General features: G+C 46.9%; 2 protein-coding genes across 2 annotated transcripts in view; both read left to right on the forward strand.

Moving 5' to 3' along the window:
- The window catches only part of LOC119165497 (kelch-like protein 10), a 95,604-nt gene extending 94,916 nt beyond the window's left edge, over positions 1 to 688 (forward strand). The window contains exon 8 of the mRNA XM_075870334.1: positions 650 to 688. Coding sequence (XP_075726449.1) covers positions 650 to 688 — 39 coding nt within the window. The remainder of the gene's footprint in view (positions 1 to 649) is intronic.
- A 1,471-nt stretch (positions 689 to 2,159) lies between these two features.
- The window catches only part of LOC142768738 (uncharacterized), a 62,273-nt gene continuing 43,422 nt past the window's right edge, over positions 2,160 to 21,010 (forward strand). Inside the window, exon 1 of the mRNA XM_075870741.1 lies at positions 2,160 to 2,311. Coding sequence (XP_075726856.1) covers positions 2,172 to 2,311 — 140 coding nt within the window. The 5' untranslated portion in view covers positions 2,160 to 2,171. The remainder of the gene's footprint in view (positions 2,312 to 21,010) is intronic.

Below are 21,010 nucleotides of genomic sequence, written 5' to 3' on the forward strand. Positions count from 1 at the left end.
CAAACGAGGAATGCCTAAACTAAAAGAAAAAACAAAAAGACATTGAACGAAAACACACATAGTTAGTGCTATATAAACCAATACAGATCTGGCACACTTTAATTAAGGAACTTCACGAGTTTAACAAATAATACTTCAATGATTTTTCAAGTGATATGAAAGAAATTTTGGATTTTAGTTATGAGGATTAGAACTTCCATATTGAGGTAATACTGAAGCGCGAAGATGATTTACCATAGTTACTATGAACCTTGGGAAGCAGGAAGTCATTGTTAGCCGCAAACCTGGTGGTATTAGTATAAACTAAATATTCATAATCATATTAATTGATAGAAGTTTTAAGTGTTATGTGGTTATGCAGAAACATAATTCAAATAAACATAAATGAGTTGCTGGCAGGATATTATTAATATGGAGGAGGTGAGCGATGCTACTGTCACAAGAACAGTTAAAGATGACGCGAATGACTCTATTTTGTAATTGCTGTAAGAATGAAAGAGGACACTGATAAGTGTCACCCCATCAAGCGATACCGTGAGAGATATGAGAATGTATGAAAGCAAAGTAAAGCAAAACGAGTGCCTTATAAGAAAAATGAGTGAGCTTTAAGTAACGTGTGAATACTTAATGCTGTCGTTTTTCTAACAAGAGCAATATCTACATCGAATTCGAGGTTAGCATCAAGTAGAACACCAAGAATTGGCATGGTGTTACCGATATTAATGAAAAGAGTTCGTTGTGATTCCTGGTTATGAAGTTACCTTGCGTTGAAGTGATCTAAAGCCCTTATTGGGTGACCTGTCAGTTGAGCCGATGTAGAAGGCATGAAAGTAGCCACTGCAAAACATCCTCTAAGGAAAAAGGTTTTACGAATAGCACTCCTCATGCTTGTCCTCGTTTTTCGTACACTACGGTAGTCTTTGCGTAAGGCTCCTTAAAGGGCTCTCTATATTATTTATAAGAAACCCTTATACGTCTCATGCCGAAGCCTGCTTGAAGTATTTAGCGTCAACATGAGTGCAGCCGCAAATATCAATTTGTTACAAAACTATGTGTACCTATCAGTACACTAGCTCAAGACTGGGTGCTCGGCCACTGCCAAGAAATGGCGCTGCATGTGCACACCACATTATGAACCAGGAAAGGCCCTTATGAACCAGGAAAGGGGTCATGGTTCCAGGGCTAACGTTCAGCAATGCGGTCTTGTGCATGAGATCAGAAGTTCAAGCAAGATTAGAAATTAAGCAACGTGGAATAGGTAGACTTGCTTTAGGAGCTCACGGGAATACACCAAATCGGGGAGTACAAGGTGATATGATACGGACATTATTTGAGGGCAGGGAAGCTAGCAGCAAGATAAAATTTGAGAAGCGATTGAGAGAAATGGGGGAGGAGCGTTGGGCTAGGAAGGTTTTCAGCTACTTGTACATGAATAATGTCGATACAAAATGGAGGAAGCGAACCAGGAAGTTGACTGGTAAATACTTAGAAAACAGCGGGTGGCCAAAGCAAAAAGAACTATCGCTTAAGAAGAAAGTGAAGGAAACGGAGACTGACATGTGGAGAATGGGCATGATAAAGTAGTCCGCACTAGAGATCTATCGAACTTTTAAGCAGGAAATTGCCAAGGAAAGGATCTATGATAATACTAAGGGTAGTTCTCTACTGTTTGAGGCCAGGACGGGAGTACTGCGAACCAAGACATATCGGGCCAAATACGAAGGGGTAGACACAGTATGCAGTGCGTGTGGAGAGGAAGAAGAAACTGCCGAACACTTGATAATTTTCTGTAAAGGGCTTCACCCTATAGTTCAGAATGATGGCGCAGAGTTTTTCAAAGCACTGGGGTTTAGGGACCGGGAGGGCAAAATAGACTTTAAGCGGGTAGACTTAACTAGAAGGAGGTTATGTGATTGGTGGCTAAAGTCAAGGCACGAGTGAAAATTAAACTATTCACTGCAAAGTACGAATCCTCAAACTCACTTTTTAAAGAAAAAAATCTAGTTTTTGGTTCATTAAGTATTACGGCTTGGTGGCGCTAGCCACCGCCCTATCTAAAGCGTACAGCCATATCCATCCATCCATCCATCTATCCATTCATTATACTGGACATGTTCGCGGGGCTTATCTAAAAAGGTGGCGTCGTTTTCTCGCAGGGCTACATCTACGCAATGGGTGGCTACGACGGCATTGATCGTATGAGCACGGTCGAGCGATACAACTTCAACGCGAATTGCTGGACACAGGTCGCCAACATGAACGACGTTCGAAGCGACGCCAGCGCCGCAGTGGCTTGTGGGCGCATCTACATGTGAGTGGTGTAGGCGTTCATCTGCGATAATATTTTACGGTACAAAATGTTAAATGTCTCATGCACACGCTATCTTAGATTTTTTTCGGCTATGTTTCTCATACCACAACTACCGCCAATGATATCTGGAATTCCCCACTCGACTTTCGGCATGAAGAAAGTAGACGTAGTGCGTCTTGTACAGGCCTTTGTGGTCAGTGGCGTCACTTATATTTTTCGGTACCTGAGTATCCGAAAAAAAAATTAACTGAAACTGGACCGTCTACTAAGACTTTCATATCGGAAATACATCAATCAAAGATTGCTTGTTATGGGCTTATATATTACAGCGTCAGAGATCTTCGAAGCTCATCACACGAACCAAGTGATTCGGCTCGCCCATGCCGAAGCAGGCACGCAAGGCTAAATGCTCTCGGCATAGATCTACAAATGCAGGTCGTCGGTAAACTATCACTACCACATCGCACAGCTACCATCGGAATCGGGCCGCATCGATCAGGTGCAATCCGCCTTGTAGGGCGTGGGACACCACAGTTCTCTGTTCTTTCCCCCACCCTATTCAATATCGCGCTTGCAGGGCTCCCCCGGCTTCTCGATCAGATCCCCGATGTCGCTCACGCTATTTATGCGGACGACATCACTATCTGGTGTACACACGGTTGCGACGGTGCTATCCAAGAGCGACTGCAGCAAGCAGTCGACACTGTCTCTGAGTATGCGAGAAAAGGGGCTTAAATTGTGCTCCGCAAAAGTCGGAGCTCATAATCATTCGTTCCCGCAGCCCCTCACCTATGCCGCCCATCACTGTACATGTGGATGGTATACCCATACCACAGGTCAGCCGTGCTCGCATCCTAGGCCTACACGTCCAGGCGGATGGCAGGTCTAACTATACTGTTTCCCTTCTATCCCGACAAACTGAGCAAATTCTGGCCATGATCAGGCGGGTCTCTAACAGGCGCTCCGGTCTTCGAGAAGAGGGCCTGCTGCGCTTGGTGGAGGCATGCATCATCAGCCGTCTTACATACCATCTTCCCTTTCAGCGGTTGACCCAAGCGCAACAACTTCGCGTTGATGCCCTCATTCGTAAAGCGACGAAGCTATCCCATGGCCTACCGCACTATACTTCCACATACCGTCTCCTTAATTTAGGAACGCATAACACACTAGGAGAACTACTAGAGGCGCATTGGGTCAGTCACCGCCAGCGCCTCTTGCTCACACGTACTGGCCACTATCTCCTTGCACGGTTAGGGCACTCTGTCCCACCACTTGAACCTGAAGCTCACCCAACGACCTTATCACCCGCCTTACGTAAGGTACTGAATATTCATCCCTTACCGCGTAATATGCACCCAGTGCATGACAAAGGACGGCGTAAAGCCTGTGTGTGATACCTTAACCGCATGCTCGAAAACATCCCAGAATCCCAGGCTCTATACACAGACACGGCGCGCACTCAAGAGGGCTATACATCCGTAGTGTTGGATGGCACTGTATCCCTGAAGGACTCTGCTGCGATGCGCGGCACTAATGTCACGTACGGAGAAATTCTCGACGTTGCTCTCGCCATTCGACACGCCGTTTGTGTCCCAGGGGAAGTGTATATACTGACGGACTCGCAACAGGCATGGCGGGCGTTCCTATCCGGACGTGGCATTCCGAGAGCGGCACAACAAATTCTCAAACAGATACCGAAAAATGATTCAGTCACACCTTCCCGCATCCACTTAATGTGGACCCCTGGTCATGCCTCGCTGCCGGGCAATGATCGCGCACATGGAGTAGCCCGCGATATTTCCCTCCGGATGGCCCGGCGTGGTGAAATGACCAGTTCAGGGTGGGGGAATCCCTTGCTGCGTTACGTAGAGATTCTCCGTCATTATAGAAGCGTTCGCTGCACTCACCGTGCGCCACCACCATCCTTCTCGAGAGAGGAAGCAGTGGCACTACGCCAGTTGCAAACCGACACTTTTCCTAATCTTGTCTCCCTGAACAAATTCTGGCCACACTGTTATGCCGACAATTGTCCGGGCTGCGGCAGGTCACCCTCCATCTTCCACGTCACTATCGAGTGCACGGCAAACCTTTTCCCTCCATTACCACCCCTCCTCCGCCCGCTGCGCAAAAAAGAGCTGTGGGACGACGCCCTCCGCGACGGACCTCCCGAGGCTCTGCGAGCCAACATACAACGGTTCATGATGATAAGGGGCGCGAAAAAAAACGACACACAACTTATCATCATGAACCAGCACCAACTCGCCCAACTTTTTACTTTACTGAACATACAACGGGCTCGACACGTCGCCGGAGTCGTCCTAGAAACCCCGGACTTGGGGTCCCTCCCATGCTTTTTGTTCTACTTAAATAATAAAGATGTTTTGTCTCTCTCTCTATCACTACCACAAGAATGGCAGCGATAAATCTATATTCGACCTTTGCCTCGCATTATGCACCCCATCCATCATAAAAGCAAGCGAGCTGCCAGACCCAAAGTGTGTAACAAATATTCAGATTTTGATGACGCTTTTTTCAAGTGCGAAGCATTTCTTAGTGAACTTCGGCAACTATGAGTTTATCTATCTATCTATCTATCTATCCATCTATCTATCTATCTATCCATCTATTTATCTATCTATCTATCAGTCTACCTACCTATCTCTCTATCTATCTATATGTATATCTATCTATCCACCTACGACTAATAGCTGTCCTGGCAGTTCCGATAATATTATCGATACCAAATTTGGCATAGCATAATATGACTGTATGAAAAACATGTTTCAGGAGTCATAACATGAAAATCATGACATCTGTCATTATTGTCACAATTTACATTTTATGCTTCTGCTGCTCTTGCGGTGGTTTCCTTCACATGGCAAGTTGCAAACTTGGTATTGTAGGACATGATTGCATAGCTAACGCAAACGACAGATCCTAACATGAAACTTATGACATGCGTGTCATGTAACACCAAGACTACATGCTACGCTCAAGATGCGCTCGCGGCCGTTACGCTAGCGTTACATATACCAAACTTTGTATTACGGTATGTGAATGGATGACGAAGGTATGTCACTGGTGCAAACATGATAATCATGAAATGCGTGTCATGTAACAACCTGACTACATGCCACGCTCATGTTGCACTGGCGGCTGTTTCGCTAGCTTCACTTATACCAAATATGGTATTACGGGACGTCAGTGGATGACGAAGGTATGACACTGGTGCAAACGTGATAAACATGAGATGTGTGTCATGTAACAACATGACTACGTGCCACACTCATGATGCGCCCGCGGCCGTTTTGCTAGATTTACATATGCCAACTTTGGTAATACGTGACGTCAATGAGTGACGAAGATATGTGATTGGTGCAAACATGATAATTATAAGATGCGTGTCATGTGCGAACATGACTATATGCCACAGTCAAGGCGCCAATACATTACGACGACACGCGGCGCGCGTGCTGGCCGGTGTTCATTTCGTCGTGTCACGCCGGCGTTGCCACGCCAGGCGCCGGTCCTGCCATATACTCGCAGTCATGCGCCGCGGTGCGTTGCTTTGACGCATGTGCGTTTCAGCTCATTCGGCGTCCCTCTGTCACGAAAAGAGGGAGACGCAGTGTTGTCTGGGTAACGCATCGGTGACGAAATGCAGCATGTCACCTTTCGCGCTAGTTGCCGTCGAGCCGCGCCGACGGACAGTGGTCACTCCGGTCGCGGCTAGGCGTCAGGCTATAGAGTGCTCGCGTTTTGCTAACGGAGCGTCGCTGTGCCCAGCGCGCTCGCGCGTCAACGCTACCCTGGAGTACACTGGGCCCTTCATGATGTGTTCGCGGCCGTTTTGCTAGCACCACATATACCAAGTTTGGTGATACGTGACGTCAAGGGGTGAAGAAATAAATGAGTGGTGCAAACATGATAATCCTGACACGCGGGTCGTGAAAGAACATGATAACGTACCACGTTCGTTGCGTGTTCACGGCCGTTTCGCTAGCTGCACGTACACTAAATTTGGTATTGCGTGACGTGAATAGCTGACAAAGGTAAACGATGCATCCAAACATGTTAATCACGACACGTACGGAAGTCTTGTACGACATCATTTACCTCCACCTCGTAACGTTGTGGTGATTTCAAAGTGACATATCAACCTTTCTCATTCGTGCTTCGCATATAATCGATTCCCTCTGTACGTGGGATCTGTTTTCTTTTTTTTAATTTTTTGTCATGGACTAGTTGATGTTTTCGCGGTCGCAACCAGAGACTCTAACAACGGAATTTCCTCGAAACGAGATCTTTAACGCTATTGCGTTCATATATTATACAGTGCATAAATATCATAAATATAAGCATAGGAGGAGAGACAGTCGTTTATCCGACAACGCAATTTGAGGGCATGATCAAGGCACACAATGAAAAATTTTTTTAACCTCCACCAAAAAGACATGCAATAAAAGTTCTGACGATGTTGCTATATATTGCCAAGTTTTTAAATCTAGCATGGTGAAGTAAATCATTTGCATGCCATAATTTGTTCTTCAATTGGGCAGAAACCAATATAATTGACCGGGACAAACCACGAAAACATCCGACGCAATTCAAAAGGTGAGAGCAAGCTTTGTGTTGCAAATATAGAAAGCTCATTGCCGAATACAAGATCCAGGGCGTTCAATTTGAGAATGACGACATGTTAACACACTATCGTAATGTATTTATGCACAAGTTTTGATCTCACGTGCTGTGTGCGAGCCCACGCTCAGTACCATTCCGTGCTTGTTCCCAGCAATTCCAACTATTATATAAAGTATAAAATGCGCATAACCATGGACGCCGATTCCCCTAGAATTCATGGCGCTCCTCGTGTACCCAGCTCCTCGTTTGCAGGAGCCGCCATAGATATAACAGCAAGATGAAATGCACGCAATGAGCAACTCTCTCGATACTTGAATAGTTCCATCACAGTGACATTCAATCAATTGTCAACTCTCGCACTGCCTTCAAAGCAGCGGATATTTTTGTTTTGATGTATGTTTCTCTTATGAACCAACACAATCGTACATAGGTGATCATCTTTCACCAGCGACCATGTTTTGTTACATTTGCTTCATCCTAGAGCCGTAGATATTTTTCTCTGTCATGGTGTTCTTATTTCTCAACCTTATAGCAGCTTGCGAGGTGTTGCACATGTTGGTGTCACTTCATAACGGTGCAGCGTAGTAACACGCTGTGCGTACTGCATCTGTGGGTACATTCGTAGAAACATTGAATAAGCGACAAAAGGCAGAATGCCTAGCATCTCTGACAAGTACCCCTAGGGTAGCCTTGCTCACACTACATGAAAGTGCGCTCAGTCAGATGAGGTGTGTTCAAGAATGCTTACATCAACCTTTACGCGGCCTTTTAAATTGCGAAGTATTCCTTAGCGAACTTCGGTGACTTTGAGCATATCTATCTATCTATCTATCTATCTATCTATCTATCTATCTATCTATCTATCTGTCTGTCTATCTATCTATCCGCCTATGACTTTTAGCTCTGCTGGTCGTTTTGATAATGTTATCGACACTAAACTAGGTATCGACACCAAACTTCACGAGGCCCTGTTGACAAAAAAAAAATTGGCAGCATATCCACGGAGTGAATGATGGAGAGTGGGGCGAAGCATTCGTCCGTCCATTCGTTCTTGCTACCGTACGTGCATGCGTCCGTATGTGTGACCGTCCATGCGTTCATCCGCCCGTCCGTGCAAGCGTCTGTTCATGCGTCCGTCCCTGCGTTCGTCCATGCATCCACCCCTGCGTCCGTTCATGCGTCCATCCATACATCTGTCTGTGTGTCCGTTCGTCCATCTATTCAACACTCCAAATACCACCATCTCGCATCGTTTCATCATATATTTCCCTTATAGAAGCACCGCCATCCAGCGGACATTCCAAGGACTAAACGAGAGGCGGCACACACACACTTTCTTACGGCTTGCGCTTCGGGTCTACTTCCCACCTTTAACCACCTCGAGTTCATGGTATATACTAGTTCAATGTATTCATGGCACAGCGGCCCAATTCTCACTAAACCTTTCTAAAACCCAGGAGGTTACGCCCAGCGAGTATAACGTAGCAACCCTTTCTTGTCAGATAGTGCTCAATGTACATGCCCATTGCTGCTAATGAGGATCGCAGCATGCGCGTTAACTAAATGTCGAATGCTCCTGTCTCCCATTTTCCATTAGCAGCTATTGGCATACACATTGAGCACTATTTTTTATTGTTAAACAACGCACAGAATAAATCTCTCACTTGCACTACATTAGAGGTCAATATGATATACTTGTTACACACTACAACGGCTACGAGGGACGAACGAGTGCGGCAATAATAAGCTTCGCCCCTAAAATTCAACGTGGCCAGCCAACAAACGACAGATTTTGTGTTCAGAAAAAGTGGGCAAGGACTTAGAGTACTAGCCACTGTAGTAGGGGAAAGCACAATGTCGTCCCGTGCGCCACATTACCTGGGTGGCATTTACATAGGTAGGCAAATTTTGTTTAGAAAAAATTATTGTCACAAACGTCAATAACATTCAGCAGAACATTTTCTTCTTAGACCTACAATAACGATGATGGCAAAACAAATGACATTTACATGAACATGTGATGACGTTGAAAGAACATGTATATTCGGTCTGCTTAGAAGAAGAGGTTAACGATTTACAGTACTTGGTACTGCACTACGGGACAACTGAAAGCCGTATACAAGCGTACCAACGTTTCCACATGGAGGTCATAGAGATATAAAAAAAAAGGTCGAGAGTGGACACTCCCGTAGACCCCAGCGGCCCAATCGACCATAGCGCACCTGGTGGTTGGTGAGAGCAAGTGACGTACGCTTCCTGTTTTGGTTTCAGTGGCGCAAATTTTGAATTACTTTGCGTAACCGACGTTTGGCTATGACGAAAGTTCATGATTTCAGACCACTTTTCATCGCCCAAATGGATAGTTTTTGTAGGTCGTTTTGTTTTGTTCAGTGGTTCGTGCGAATTGGTCGTGACGTAATTTTTATTTCGATTAAGGTATAATAAAAAGAGATGCAGGTAATGATAATTCACTACGGTTTTATTCATCGCGCTTGTGTTTTTCTTTTGGAACAAGTGATCAATGTCTATATCAGTCAAAGAGACAGAGTATCCGCAATGTTTTATTCAAAGGCAAGGTAGAGTCTGAGAATATAAAAAGCACAATATGACAAAGGTAGACAACAAATGCATCTCGCCTTACAAATAAATTGTAACAAATACCGAGAAAACACAGACAACGCACACATCGCTAGAGTTGGCAGAAGCCGAGAAGCTGGTGAAGTATGACACACCGGGCCAGTGGGTAAGTAAGGATCTATGGCAAAAACACAGCGCACAATGCTGATGAAGAAGGAAGAAGTGACATATACACAGCAATGAAGTCGCGAATCACGCCTGTGGTTAACCGAAATAATGCATAGAAAAAAGAGCGCACAGAAACCACACGACACAATATAGCAGAGAGGCAAAGGTGCTGGCTGTGCTTAAGAACAGCTAGTCCAAAATTAAAAAAAGCAGACTTGATGCCTGCTTGTCCTCAGAAAGGTAGGGCTTTGCAGCTTGCTCACTACGTGAAAGACAAAATTTATGCTACAACACTGACAGGTCTTGTGGCTCTTCTTATGCGTCGCCTTCATCAAAAACTTAAGATCCCAAGCGATTTGCGTCTGGGTGTTGCTGTGACGCTTGCGAGCTAAAATAGATTGTAGTCATCACTTATCCAGAATTGTGGACCTTAATTGGTGCTACGAGAGCGGTATTACAGGGCTAATAAATAGCAGAAGGAAACCACTTTGGCCCATTATTTTTCACAAAGGCTCTACATCGTACGTTATCACTCACAAGCTATATAAAAATAAAATGGCAGCGTCCGCAGCCCCATCAAACGCTACAAGTTTGGGTATTCTTTTGAAAATTTCGATGGGGGAGATGAGGAGGTTGATGAGAAGCTAAAACACGAAAAGCGTGATAACGTGAACCATGCCCACTTCATACTGTGTTCCTTACCCGCTCGAAGACATTTCAACAAGCGGTTTTGTTATTGATATATTACTTGAGCTGGAGAGATAAAGCATACACAGTGACCAAGCGACCTACAGTAAAGTGTACAGTTCGCCCGCATTTGCTACAAAAATACAGACAGGATACCCAACATTCTTTTTAAGGTTATGCAAATCATTTCGAGCGAATACACAGTGTCCCTACTCCTCATAGCGGGTAACCTAAACAATGTATGCAACAAAGGAGTGGTTAGTCCAGTTGAACTGAATATAAGCATATAAGACCATAATGAAGTCTGCTGTAACGAAGTAATAACATAACAAAGCTATTGCAGGATTCAGCTCAACTCGAATACTTTAGTGTAAACCCGCCACTAATTGCTAAACTTTGAACTTGTCAAGCTGTGTGCCTGAGATTGAAGACTGGAACCTAACCCTATCTAAGTTTCGGTTCATAAAACGCACATGCCAACATAAACGAACCCGGCAAAACATTTTCAGAAACTTCGCGCGACACCCAGCTGAGCAGAAATGAAAATCACCAACACTTGACAGATGGTGATACGAAACATCGCTCACTTTCAGGTGATGTACAGTGGCCTCAATCATGGCAAGAAAGTGAGATTCAAGTTGTTGTACATATGCAAAAGCTGCTTCTGATGGCACAGTGAGATTCCCAAAAAGTTTTCTGGGGACGTGGTATGCTTTGAGCATTGTGAAATACTGGTGGGTCCGCTGTGCTGCTACTTTGGCCTGCAGATGTTTTATGGTTTGCTTGTACTTCATTGATGGAGACATTGTCGCTGGCACACAGGAACGCACTGCAATAAACAAAAAATGAATGTAAAAGCAAAGAACGACTAATTTCATACGAGCACTTTCCTCGCTCTTTCAGACCCAAGGTGCACAACTTTCTGTGGTGCAAAGTTTCTGATTACACTACCTAAAAACAAACCATTCACAATGTTGACAATGCACAAAAAAATGAAAATCACTGAGAGCCCACCCTTACATTTTGCAAGTGCACACGTAGTGTCCTTTTGAGAATAGTTTTCTCGGAATGTCCTAAACATAAAATAGCACATTAAAAACAGCTGCAATAAAAGCATAGTCACCATTTTCTCTAGGGCACTCATGCGTGGAGCTGTTGGCGGAGACCTCTTCTGGAGGATCTTGTGAAGCTTGTTCAGTGCCTCGGACAGTGCTGTCGGAACAATCTTGCGAGCGGCCTGCGGAAGTCTCTATATCAATCCACTCTGGTGTTGAAGTGAACATACAACTTACCGGTCACAAAAGTTCCTTTTGTGACAGCTGAACAACTGGTTAAGGTTTTCTCCGGCAAGACGATATCAGCAGAAATTCTTTCACCAGCGACAAGGGAGCTGCCACCTGCAGAGGTTTGGTCAACAGTCAATTTGGGTAAAAAAAAAGAAATCGCGACACTGACCGCACCCTGCTCATCGGGGCACCTCAATGTGTGGGAGCCGCTTTTTGAAGCCTCTACCGCAGGTCCTGAAGAAATTAAATTACGACAATGTGTCAGTAAGAGGCTTAAAATAACACAAACTGAAGCTCATCCGCACCTTGCAGCGCAGCTTCTAAAGTCATGTCACAGTCACTATTTGAAGCGACGCTCGGAGAACGTGCATATATGTGCAGTTGGTACAAGTTACAAAGCTTGTAGCATGGGGAAACTTAAACAGCTCTTTCAAACGCATAAATTTGTTGAACGTGGAAGAAAAGAGAAGGCACCAACTAGGAAACAAGTAATTTGTGATTTTTGGAATTATCAACAGTGCCGGCTTTCACCGATGAAAGGTATATGTACATGTGCACTCAGGCTTGAAGATAACGTGAAATAGCCCTTTAAAGTCTTTCAAAACAAGTTGCGCAGGTCAAGAGCATCAAAAAACGACAGAAATGTAAAGCTGCTGTTAGGAAGGTAACAGCCCACAATTCACAAAATTTAAGACTTTCCAAGTGTTACTTCTATAGTGAGGTTTCTCCATCGGCTACAAAGATCTTCACGGTTAACTGTCGCCACTGATTCAATACAAGTGGCTGCTATTGCACATATTTGAGTTTCAGTCAATCACTTACATGGTGCAGCTGGTTGCACACTGGGAACAGCCATTCTTGTAAGCCTTGTGTACCCAGGGTCCATGAAACATTGAGCAGTAAAATGGTCGCTACAAACCCTGTACGTTGCGTACAATAGGCTGGCCGGCTTACTCAGGAGATCATCGCGTCCAGCATACTGCATACATGCTTTCATTCTGCATTGGCACTGAACTATCAGCTGAAAGGGGAAGTGCTTGAATAGTGATTTTTTATTGTTACCCTCACTGAGCAAGTACGAACAGTAAGCCTAAAGACATGCAAACTATACAAAAGCTTTAACACACCTACCGTCCCGTGGTATGCGGAAGAAACTCATCCCAGGCTTCTTGTGGGTTCTGCCATTGTTGAAGCACCACGATACACAGCAGTAGCTGCCGTAGCTTGGACCGCCGGACGGCATGGCATCAGCGTGGTCTGAAAATGTTAGTAAGTGGATGCTTCGCTGTCAAATTACGAAAAAGATATGTGCACGCCATAAGTGTACCAACAAACCCCTTTTAATGATTAGCTAATCAATGCACAATACAAAACCAGTGATACATCTCTGACCCATAAAACTATGACTTACAAAGATAGACGTCAAGACCACGTACAAAGATCTTCAGAAGTTTCCAGGCCGCTATCCTTTGTAATGCAATGGTATCGCGGCCTGGGTACGCAGTATCAGCAGTACATTGGGAAGAAAAATCGTAGTTGAAATTTGTGCGGTAAAATTATATTGGAAACGTCAAAAAAAATTGTGAGCAGCTTGCACCAGTGGCACAAGGCTAGCGAAGAAACGAAGATGATGGCCACTTGGCTAGTCCAGATTTGCCTCTGGCACACCAAGAATTATTTGTGTTCCGAGCCTTCGGGAAACGCGTCGTGAAGCATGCGAGGCCCAGCGAACGCTTCTCAATATTTTGCACCGAGCCTATGACCTAGCTGCCCAGCTATGCTCAGTGCACAGACGCTCGCGTCCGTGGCAGACGCAGCACGCGTCACCTCGGCTTGACGCCGTGCCGCCTTTGCTATACTGCATACGTTGCACAATGTTCCCGTCTAGCCGCCGCATAGAGCCACAAACTTTCTTTTTAGCGAGCCTCCCAGTCCTTACAAGCTTCAGAAAAAGGTTACAACCGCGTGAATGAGACGCCACGTAAGAAACAAACTCGCACACACGAAGCGCAACGTGTGTGTGTGTGTGTGTGTGTGTGTGTGTGTGTGTGTGTGTGTGTGTGTGTGTGTGTGTGTGTGTGTGTGTGTGTGTGTGTGTGTGTGTGTGTGTGTGTGTGTGTGTGCGTGCGTGTGTGTGTGTGTGTGTGTGTGTGTGTGTGTGTGTGTGTGTGTGTGTGTGTGTGTGTGTGCATCTTTCTATGTTTGTTGCATGGTGTCTTATTCGCGCAGGTGTAACCGTTTTCTGAAAAAATGACCCAACAAGACCAACAACATGTCATTCAACAAGCTTCGCTTGAAAACGTGCCTCACATGTTATCTCACGCACGAAAGCGCCGACGCAGCCGACGTTGACGAAAGTGACGAAAGCTTCTCGCTGTCAGTCATGCATGGGCTTGTCGCTGGGTAGATGGTGTTTATGACAGTACGGCTGAAGAAAAATAATCGCGTAAGGTGTGTTGAATAAATTGTTTTTATGTATAAAGAACATACCAAATTTGGGCGTATAATTATTATTTTGTGAAAACAATTCTGTTGCATTGATTATAACTGTTCTTTTTTTTTGCGCTTGCGCCCTCTGGCGTTTCGTGAGAGCACTAGTTCGTTACGTAGTCGTGACGCACTTCCTGAGGCCAGGTTTCGCGGAGTGTCCTCTCTTGTCTTCTGTCTTTCTCTATGTGGAGGTCGTCGGGTAAAAGAAATCTCGAGCATGTCAGGGTAACGGACCGTAAAACACACTCTGGGATCAGAACCGGCTTTTCTGTATATATCCAAGTTTTACTGCGGCGGATTCTTATGAATCGGCTACAATAGAGAAAAGCTTCACAAGCGCAAATCTTTTATATGACAGCTCTGAATACCGATGAATATTTTTCACGAGCTGCACTGAACATGCGCTGCGCGCAAGAGATTTGAAGCTCCGCACCCGAAGTTTAGAGCTGAGGCAACGAACGGCTCGGGATGCGTTGCACATTATTTTGGTGGCACTTCGGAAGGCTCTCGAGTTTCGCAGACACGCAGCGCCTACTGTCGGGGGTTGGGTAGTGCGATGTCCTACTCCCTTGTACAGTTAAGTTTGCTGGGCAATCCTGTGCAACCAGCGAGTGCGAAACGTTCATTAAGGTAAACATTAAGTGTCTTTGTGCACTTAACGCTCTGAAGAACAGCTACGATTTCGTATCCGTGAGTCGGACGCGCTACTCAATCATCATAAAATGCTTGCTGGATAACTTGCCCGTACCACGGTGAAAAGAAGAGCAGACGCAACAACTCCGCGTGCTACAAAGAAAGGCCTCAGTCGACACTATAGCTGTTTTGTTGTGAGTTGCCGCGGACGTAAACTCTTTCACTTTTACCACTGTTTTGCTGATTTCCGTGACTCGCTCTCTGGATTTCGTGCTGACCGGTTGTGTCCCCGTGATCTCCAATGACAGCGCCGCTCTGGACGACTGGGCTCGCCCTATGCCATCTCCTGACGCCGACAAGAGCTCTCGCCGAGTGGTGCCTCGTCCTCAGACTCCTGCGACCGTGTCCATATTTTTTATCTCCTCTTTACTTCCATCGTTTTCTGTCATTCGCTAGCCCTCTGCGCCTCGCTCTTTTCTTCCTCTCTCTCTATCTCTTTACCTATTAAGCCTATTTTTTCAATCCCTCCATTACCCCCACCCCTCGTGAGCTACATTTGAGGTGTCCTCTCCGTGAAAGACAGTCACGGGGCTCACTTTTCTCTGCTCCTCATTTAAAATCACTCACACACAGCGATTTCCGTAGCTGTCGCATGAAGTAGAACTGCGCAAACGCTGGATACGGGCCATGCAAAAGTGTTCGGTAAGCGAATTACTCACGTTCTTCACGGCCGATAACATAAGAAAGTGTTCTTCGCCTCTCCCCTTGTGTAAATTTACAAAAAAAAAGGTAAATGAATAAACCGCCAACTGGTCTGCCTTCAAGACCACCATCGCCGTGGTCTTCGGTCTTCCCGCCGTGCGCTGGCTTCGCGTGGAACAGCGTCTCCGTAGTCGAGTCCAGTACAGGGACGAGACCTTTACAAGTTACATTGAAGATGTCTTGTCTCTTTGCAAGCGCGTCAATGAATCTTTAACCAAACGCGGCAAAATCAAGCACATTATCAAAGGAGTTGACGACGATACCTTCCAGATGCTCGTCGATAGGAATCGACAGACCATCACCGATGTTGTCCAGCTCTGTCAGGAGTACGACGAGCTGCGTAAGCAGCGTGTCTTGACGCGCAGGGCCGCTGAAGATACGGCTGAAGTTTCCGCCTTCGTGCATGACGTCGCTGCTGATCACACCGTCTTAGTGCCCCACGTCAAACAATTCATTCGTGAAGAAGTTGCGCGTCAGCTTTCTCTTGTGGCCGAAGCATCCGCGCCAGTGACCTCATTAGACCCACGTCTATGCTAGGTCATTGAGGCACAGGTCACGCAGGCACTGCCTCCATCGCCATCTCTCCCTACGCCTCTGACCTACGCTACCGTCGTTGCTAGACCCCCAGCCCCACCTGTCTCTGGCGCATACCGGGGCACCGGGTCCTCCTACCCTACGACGCTGCCTACATACATGGCACCCCATCCCGTTTCGCCCCCTGCACTTTCTGCCGTTAACCCATGGCGCACCTTGGATAATCGACCCATCTGTGTGACATATAGCACGCTACTGTCGCCGTCGCAACTTCCAGCCTCCAGACCAAGGGAATTCTGCAAATTACCAGGCTGCCCAGAATCCCCACCGGCCATCTTCTCCTATCACCGGCTCATTGTCCCCACGAAGCCCTGTCGATTCTCGCCGGTCATTACCACCCCGTCGCCGATCTGTCTTCCCAATGCTTCGGCGCACGAGCCCCGCTCGGGAGAAAAACTGACAGCCGCAGTTCCGGAGGCAAGAACTGCGTCGTCGTCGAACATTCCAAGACCTCCTCTTTGTCCGACCAGCGAAATTGATGCGCTAGTAGAAGGTGTTGCTGTACGTGCACTTGTCGACACAGGCGCCGTCGTTTCTGTAATTAGTGAAAAACTGTGTCGCGATTTGAGAAAAGTTACAACGCCGCTTACGAATCTTGCTGTGCGTACAGCCACCTCCCATTACATCGCGCCGACAGCTCAGTGCGCAGCACGCGTTCTTATTCAAGATGTTTGGTACGCCGTCAACTTTGTTGTTCTCCAACGTTCATCTTACGACGTCATACTAGGATGGGATTTCCTTTCTACCCATCAGGCGCTCGTCGACTGCGCTCGTGCTGAACTCACGTTGACGAATCCGTGCCTTGATATCTACCACCACAGTCCCTCGAAAGTGTTTGCCACAGCTGACGTCCGCATCGCGCCGTTGTCCGTCGTCTTAGTGCCTGTGTTTTTCCCTGCTGCCACTAACTTGGCGCTCCTGTTCGAACCAACTATAGCTAGTGTACAACACCGAACCATCGTCCTCCCATTTGCCGTCATCAACTTTTCCAAGGGTTCGGTGGTACTTTACGCGTGCAACGTTTCTGCTTGTCCATACATCCTGCTACGCGGTGATTGCCTGGGAAGCTTCGAGACCTTAAATTGTATTTTTGAAGACCCGACCTATCCAGACAAGCCATTTTTACCGACTTGTGCCATTACACCCGCAACTGACGCTAATCAACCTATAGATGTATTCCGCAAGTCCAATAATTGCAACCTCACGCCTGGGCAGCAGGAACAGCTGATCAAGCTCCTACAGCGTTTTCGAGCCACGTTTGACCACAATCAGCCTTTCTTATGTAGAGCGTCATATGTTGTTCACCGTATAGATACCGGTCAAGAGACGCCATTACGGCAGCGTCCATGTCATGTGTCAACTACCGAACGCCGTGTCATCAATGAACAGGTTGACGACATGCTGACACGTGGCACAATGTAACCGTCAAGCAGTCCCTGGGCCTCTCCAGTTGTATTGGTGAAGAAGAAGGACGGATCCATCAGCTTTTGCGTGGACTATCGACGTCTCAACCGAATCGCGCACAAGGATGTCTATCCGCTGCCACGCATTGACGATGCCTCGGACTGCCTACAGGGAGCCGAATTTTTCTCTTCTTTAGATCTGCGCTCTGGATACCAGCAGGTACCCATGGCAGAGGCCGATTGCGAAAAAACAGCTTTCATCACGCCCGACGGGCTTTACGAATTCACAGTCATGCCCTTCGGCCCCTCCAACGCGCCAGCTACTTTCGAGCGAATGATGGACTCTATCCCTCGAAGCCTCAACTGGAACGTTTGCCTTTGTTATTTAGATGACATTGTCGTCTTTTCAACTGATTTCGCAACCCATTTAGCCCGCCTCGAGAAAGTCCTCGCGTGTATATCTGCAGTGGGGCTGCAACTGAATCTGAAGAAGTGCCATTTCGCCGCTCGAAAGCGTACGATCCTTGGCCACGTGGTTTCAAAAGACGGCATTCTTCTTGACCCTGCCAAACTTACAGCCGTTTCAGCGTTTCCCAAACCGACCACGTTGAAAGAGCTCCGAAGCTTCATAGGCCTTTGCTCTTACTTCCGGCGCTTCGCCCGCAATTTCGCGACGATCATTGCTCCTTTGACCAAGCTCCTCGCCGGATCTAGAGATCTTTCAGCCTGGTCTGCCACCTGTGACGATTCTTTCAATGAACTGCGCCGCCTCCTCACGTCGCCGCCTATTCTGCGACACTACGATCCATCGGCACCCACAGAGATCCACACCGACGCTAGTGGCGTCGGGATAGGCGCTATTATTGCACAACAGAAAGACGGCTTCCAAGACTACGTGGTTGCCTACGCCATCCGAACTCTTAGCAAAGCCGAAATCAACTATTCCGTCACTGAAAACGAATTGCTCACCATTATTTGGGCGATAGAGAAATTTCGACCTTACGTGTACGGGCGCCCTTTTGACGTCGTGACTGACCACCACGCCCTCTGCTGGTTGTCGTCACTGAAGGATCCAAGCGGTCGCCTCGCCCGATGGGCATTACGCCTCCAAGAATATAATATTCGCGTGGTCTATCACTCCCGCCGGAAACATTCGGATGCAGACGCCCTATCCCATTCGCCCCTACCCCCTGACCCAGACTGCTGCGAAAGTCTAACCTGTGATGCCACTGCCGTCACCATCGCCGACATGCCATCTGAGCAACGCAAGGACCCTTGGGTTGCTTCCATTCTAGACATCCTGGCTGGGCGGACGGCTTCCCCTCCTTCTCGCACATTGCGTCGGCAAGTCGAGCACTTCGCCACTCGCGACGACGTGCTGTACCGACGCAACTACGCACCCGGTGGACGTCAGTGGCTACTTGTGATTCCACGTCATCTGCGATCCGAAATTTGTTCCGCGTTTCATGACGACCCCCTATGTGGCCACGCAGGTTTCCTGAAGACTTATTCTCGCATACGTATCCGATATTACTGGCGTGGCATGTACCGTTTTATAGGACAATATGTTCGGGCCTGCTCGACGTGCCAGAGACAAAAAACTCCCCCTTATCACGCCAAGGTACCTTGTTACCCTTACCACGCCCATCCCGACCATTCGACTGCGTCGGCATCGATATCTATGTTCCCCTTCCCAACACTGCTGATGGTAACCGCTGGATCATTGTTGCCGTCGTCCATCTCACGCAGTATGCCGAAACTTCATCCCTTCCCTCGTCTACAGCAAAAGAAGTTGCGACTTTCGTTCTTCACAACATCGTATTACGTCATGAAGCACCTTGGGAGTTACTGAGCGATCGTGGTCGCGTATTCTTGTCAGACGTCATCACAGCATTGCTGCGTGAGTGCCACGTCGTTCACCGCACTGCAAGCACCTATCATCCCCCGACCGATGGAATGACAGAGCGCTTCAACCGCATCCTTGGTGACATGCTGTCTATGTATATCTCGTCAGACCGCTCCAATTGGGACCGAGTGCTCCCGTTTATCACGTTCGCCTATAATACCGCCATTCAAAGCACCACTGGGTTCTCTCCTTTTTTCCTCCTTTACGGACGTGAACCTTCTTGCACTATGGACACCATTCTTTCGTACAAACCTGACTCCTCAGAGTACACGATTCTGTCTCAAGCCGCTACATACGCTGAAGAATGCAGCCAACTGGCAAGATCATTCACAACCCAAGACTAAGGACGCCAAATGCACCACCATGATGCATCAAATAACACTACTTCCTATAATCCAGGTTCACTCCTCTGGCCGCATGTCCCTTCTGCTACACCTGGCCTTTCTACCAAGTTGGTCCCCCAAGTATCACTGCTCATATCGTGTGCTACAAAAAACGTCACCAGTGAATTACCTCACTGAGCCACTGGAACCATCTTCTGACCAACGTCGTCGTGGCCAGGAAATTATCCACGTCTCGAGACTTAAGCCCTGCTACTACCCTCCCGTGTTAAGTTGTCCATAGGTCGCCAGGATGGCTCATTATTTCGCGGGGAGTAATTGTAAGGAATCTGAATAACGGATGCTTTGCTGGTAATGAAGAAGGCGATGATGATCGGTGGCTGTAGTAGTAGCTCGCGCACGCCACTCTCCATTAGCCAGACCTGCCTGATAAAACACATTTTACCAAGCTGCGTCTGAACCTTTCTAGACGTACAACACCTCTATTTTAAAACAAACTAGCAGCTTGCGTGAAGCGGAGTAGTCATTGTTGTCGTCGCTATTAGAGCCCGGCGTAAGGCGAGTCAGCGTGCCTTACTTTAAACAAAAAGGTGTTAAAAGGGTGTGTAGTTCGTCCTTACGGGGACTAATGGGGCTGCCGCAACCATTATTCTCATTAGGAACTAACGGCACTCAGTCTAACAGTTAGCCCCCACAGACCAGCTTCAGGAACTCACATTTTGTCGTCAAATTTACACCTTGGTGGGTAACCATTGGTCCCCCAAATCCCTCGAAGAACTAACATTTTGTCCTCACATTTCCACCTTATTGGGCAACCGTTAGTCTGTTTATTTACACTTTCTTGGGCAACCGTTAGTCCTAACAGTTTTACCTCGCAGGACGAACGGTTGGTCTACTCAAATACTTGAATAGGATGAACTTATTATTCTCATTTCAAATACTGTTTCTATTTACTCTCCGCCAGGCATAACATTTTTTCGCCTGTTTTTTCTGTGCAGTGAGAAACAAATGGCGCGGACAATAACACGGGAAAAATTATTTACCACCTGTGTGCCTCTGTTTTTGCAGTCACTGCAACAACGAAAGACAAAAGTGATACATTCGAACCCTTATTTTTCTCTATACACATGAAGTTTCTCCATTCTTAAAAAGAATTCGTGGTGAAATGTACGATACAAGCCCAGCTTTGTTGTCACATCTTGTACAGTCCT

The sequence above is a fragment of the Rhipicephalus microplus genome, chromosome 8 (assembly GCF_043290135.1).
Source record: "Rhipicephalus microplus isolate Deutch F79 chromosome 8, USDA_Rmic, whole genome shotgun sequence".
NCBI lineage: Eukaryota > Metazoa > Arthropoda > Arachnida > Ixodida > Ixodidae > Rhipicephalus > Rhipicephalus microplus.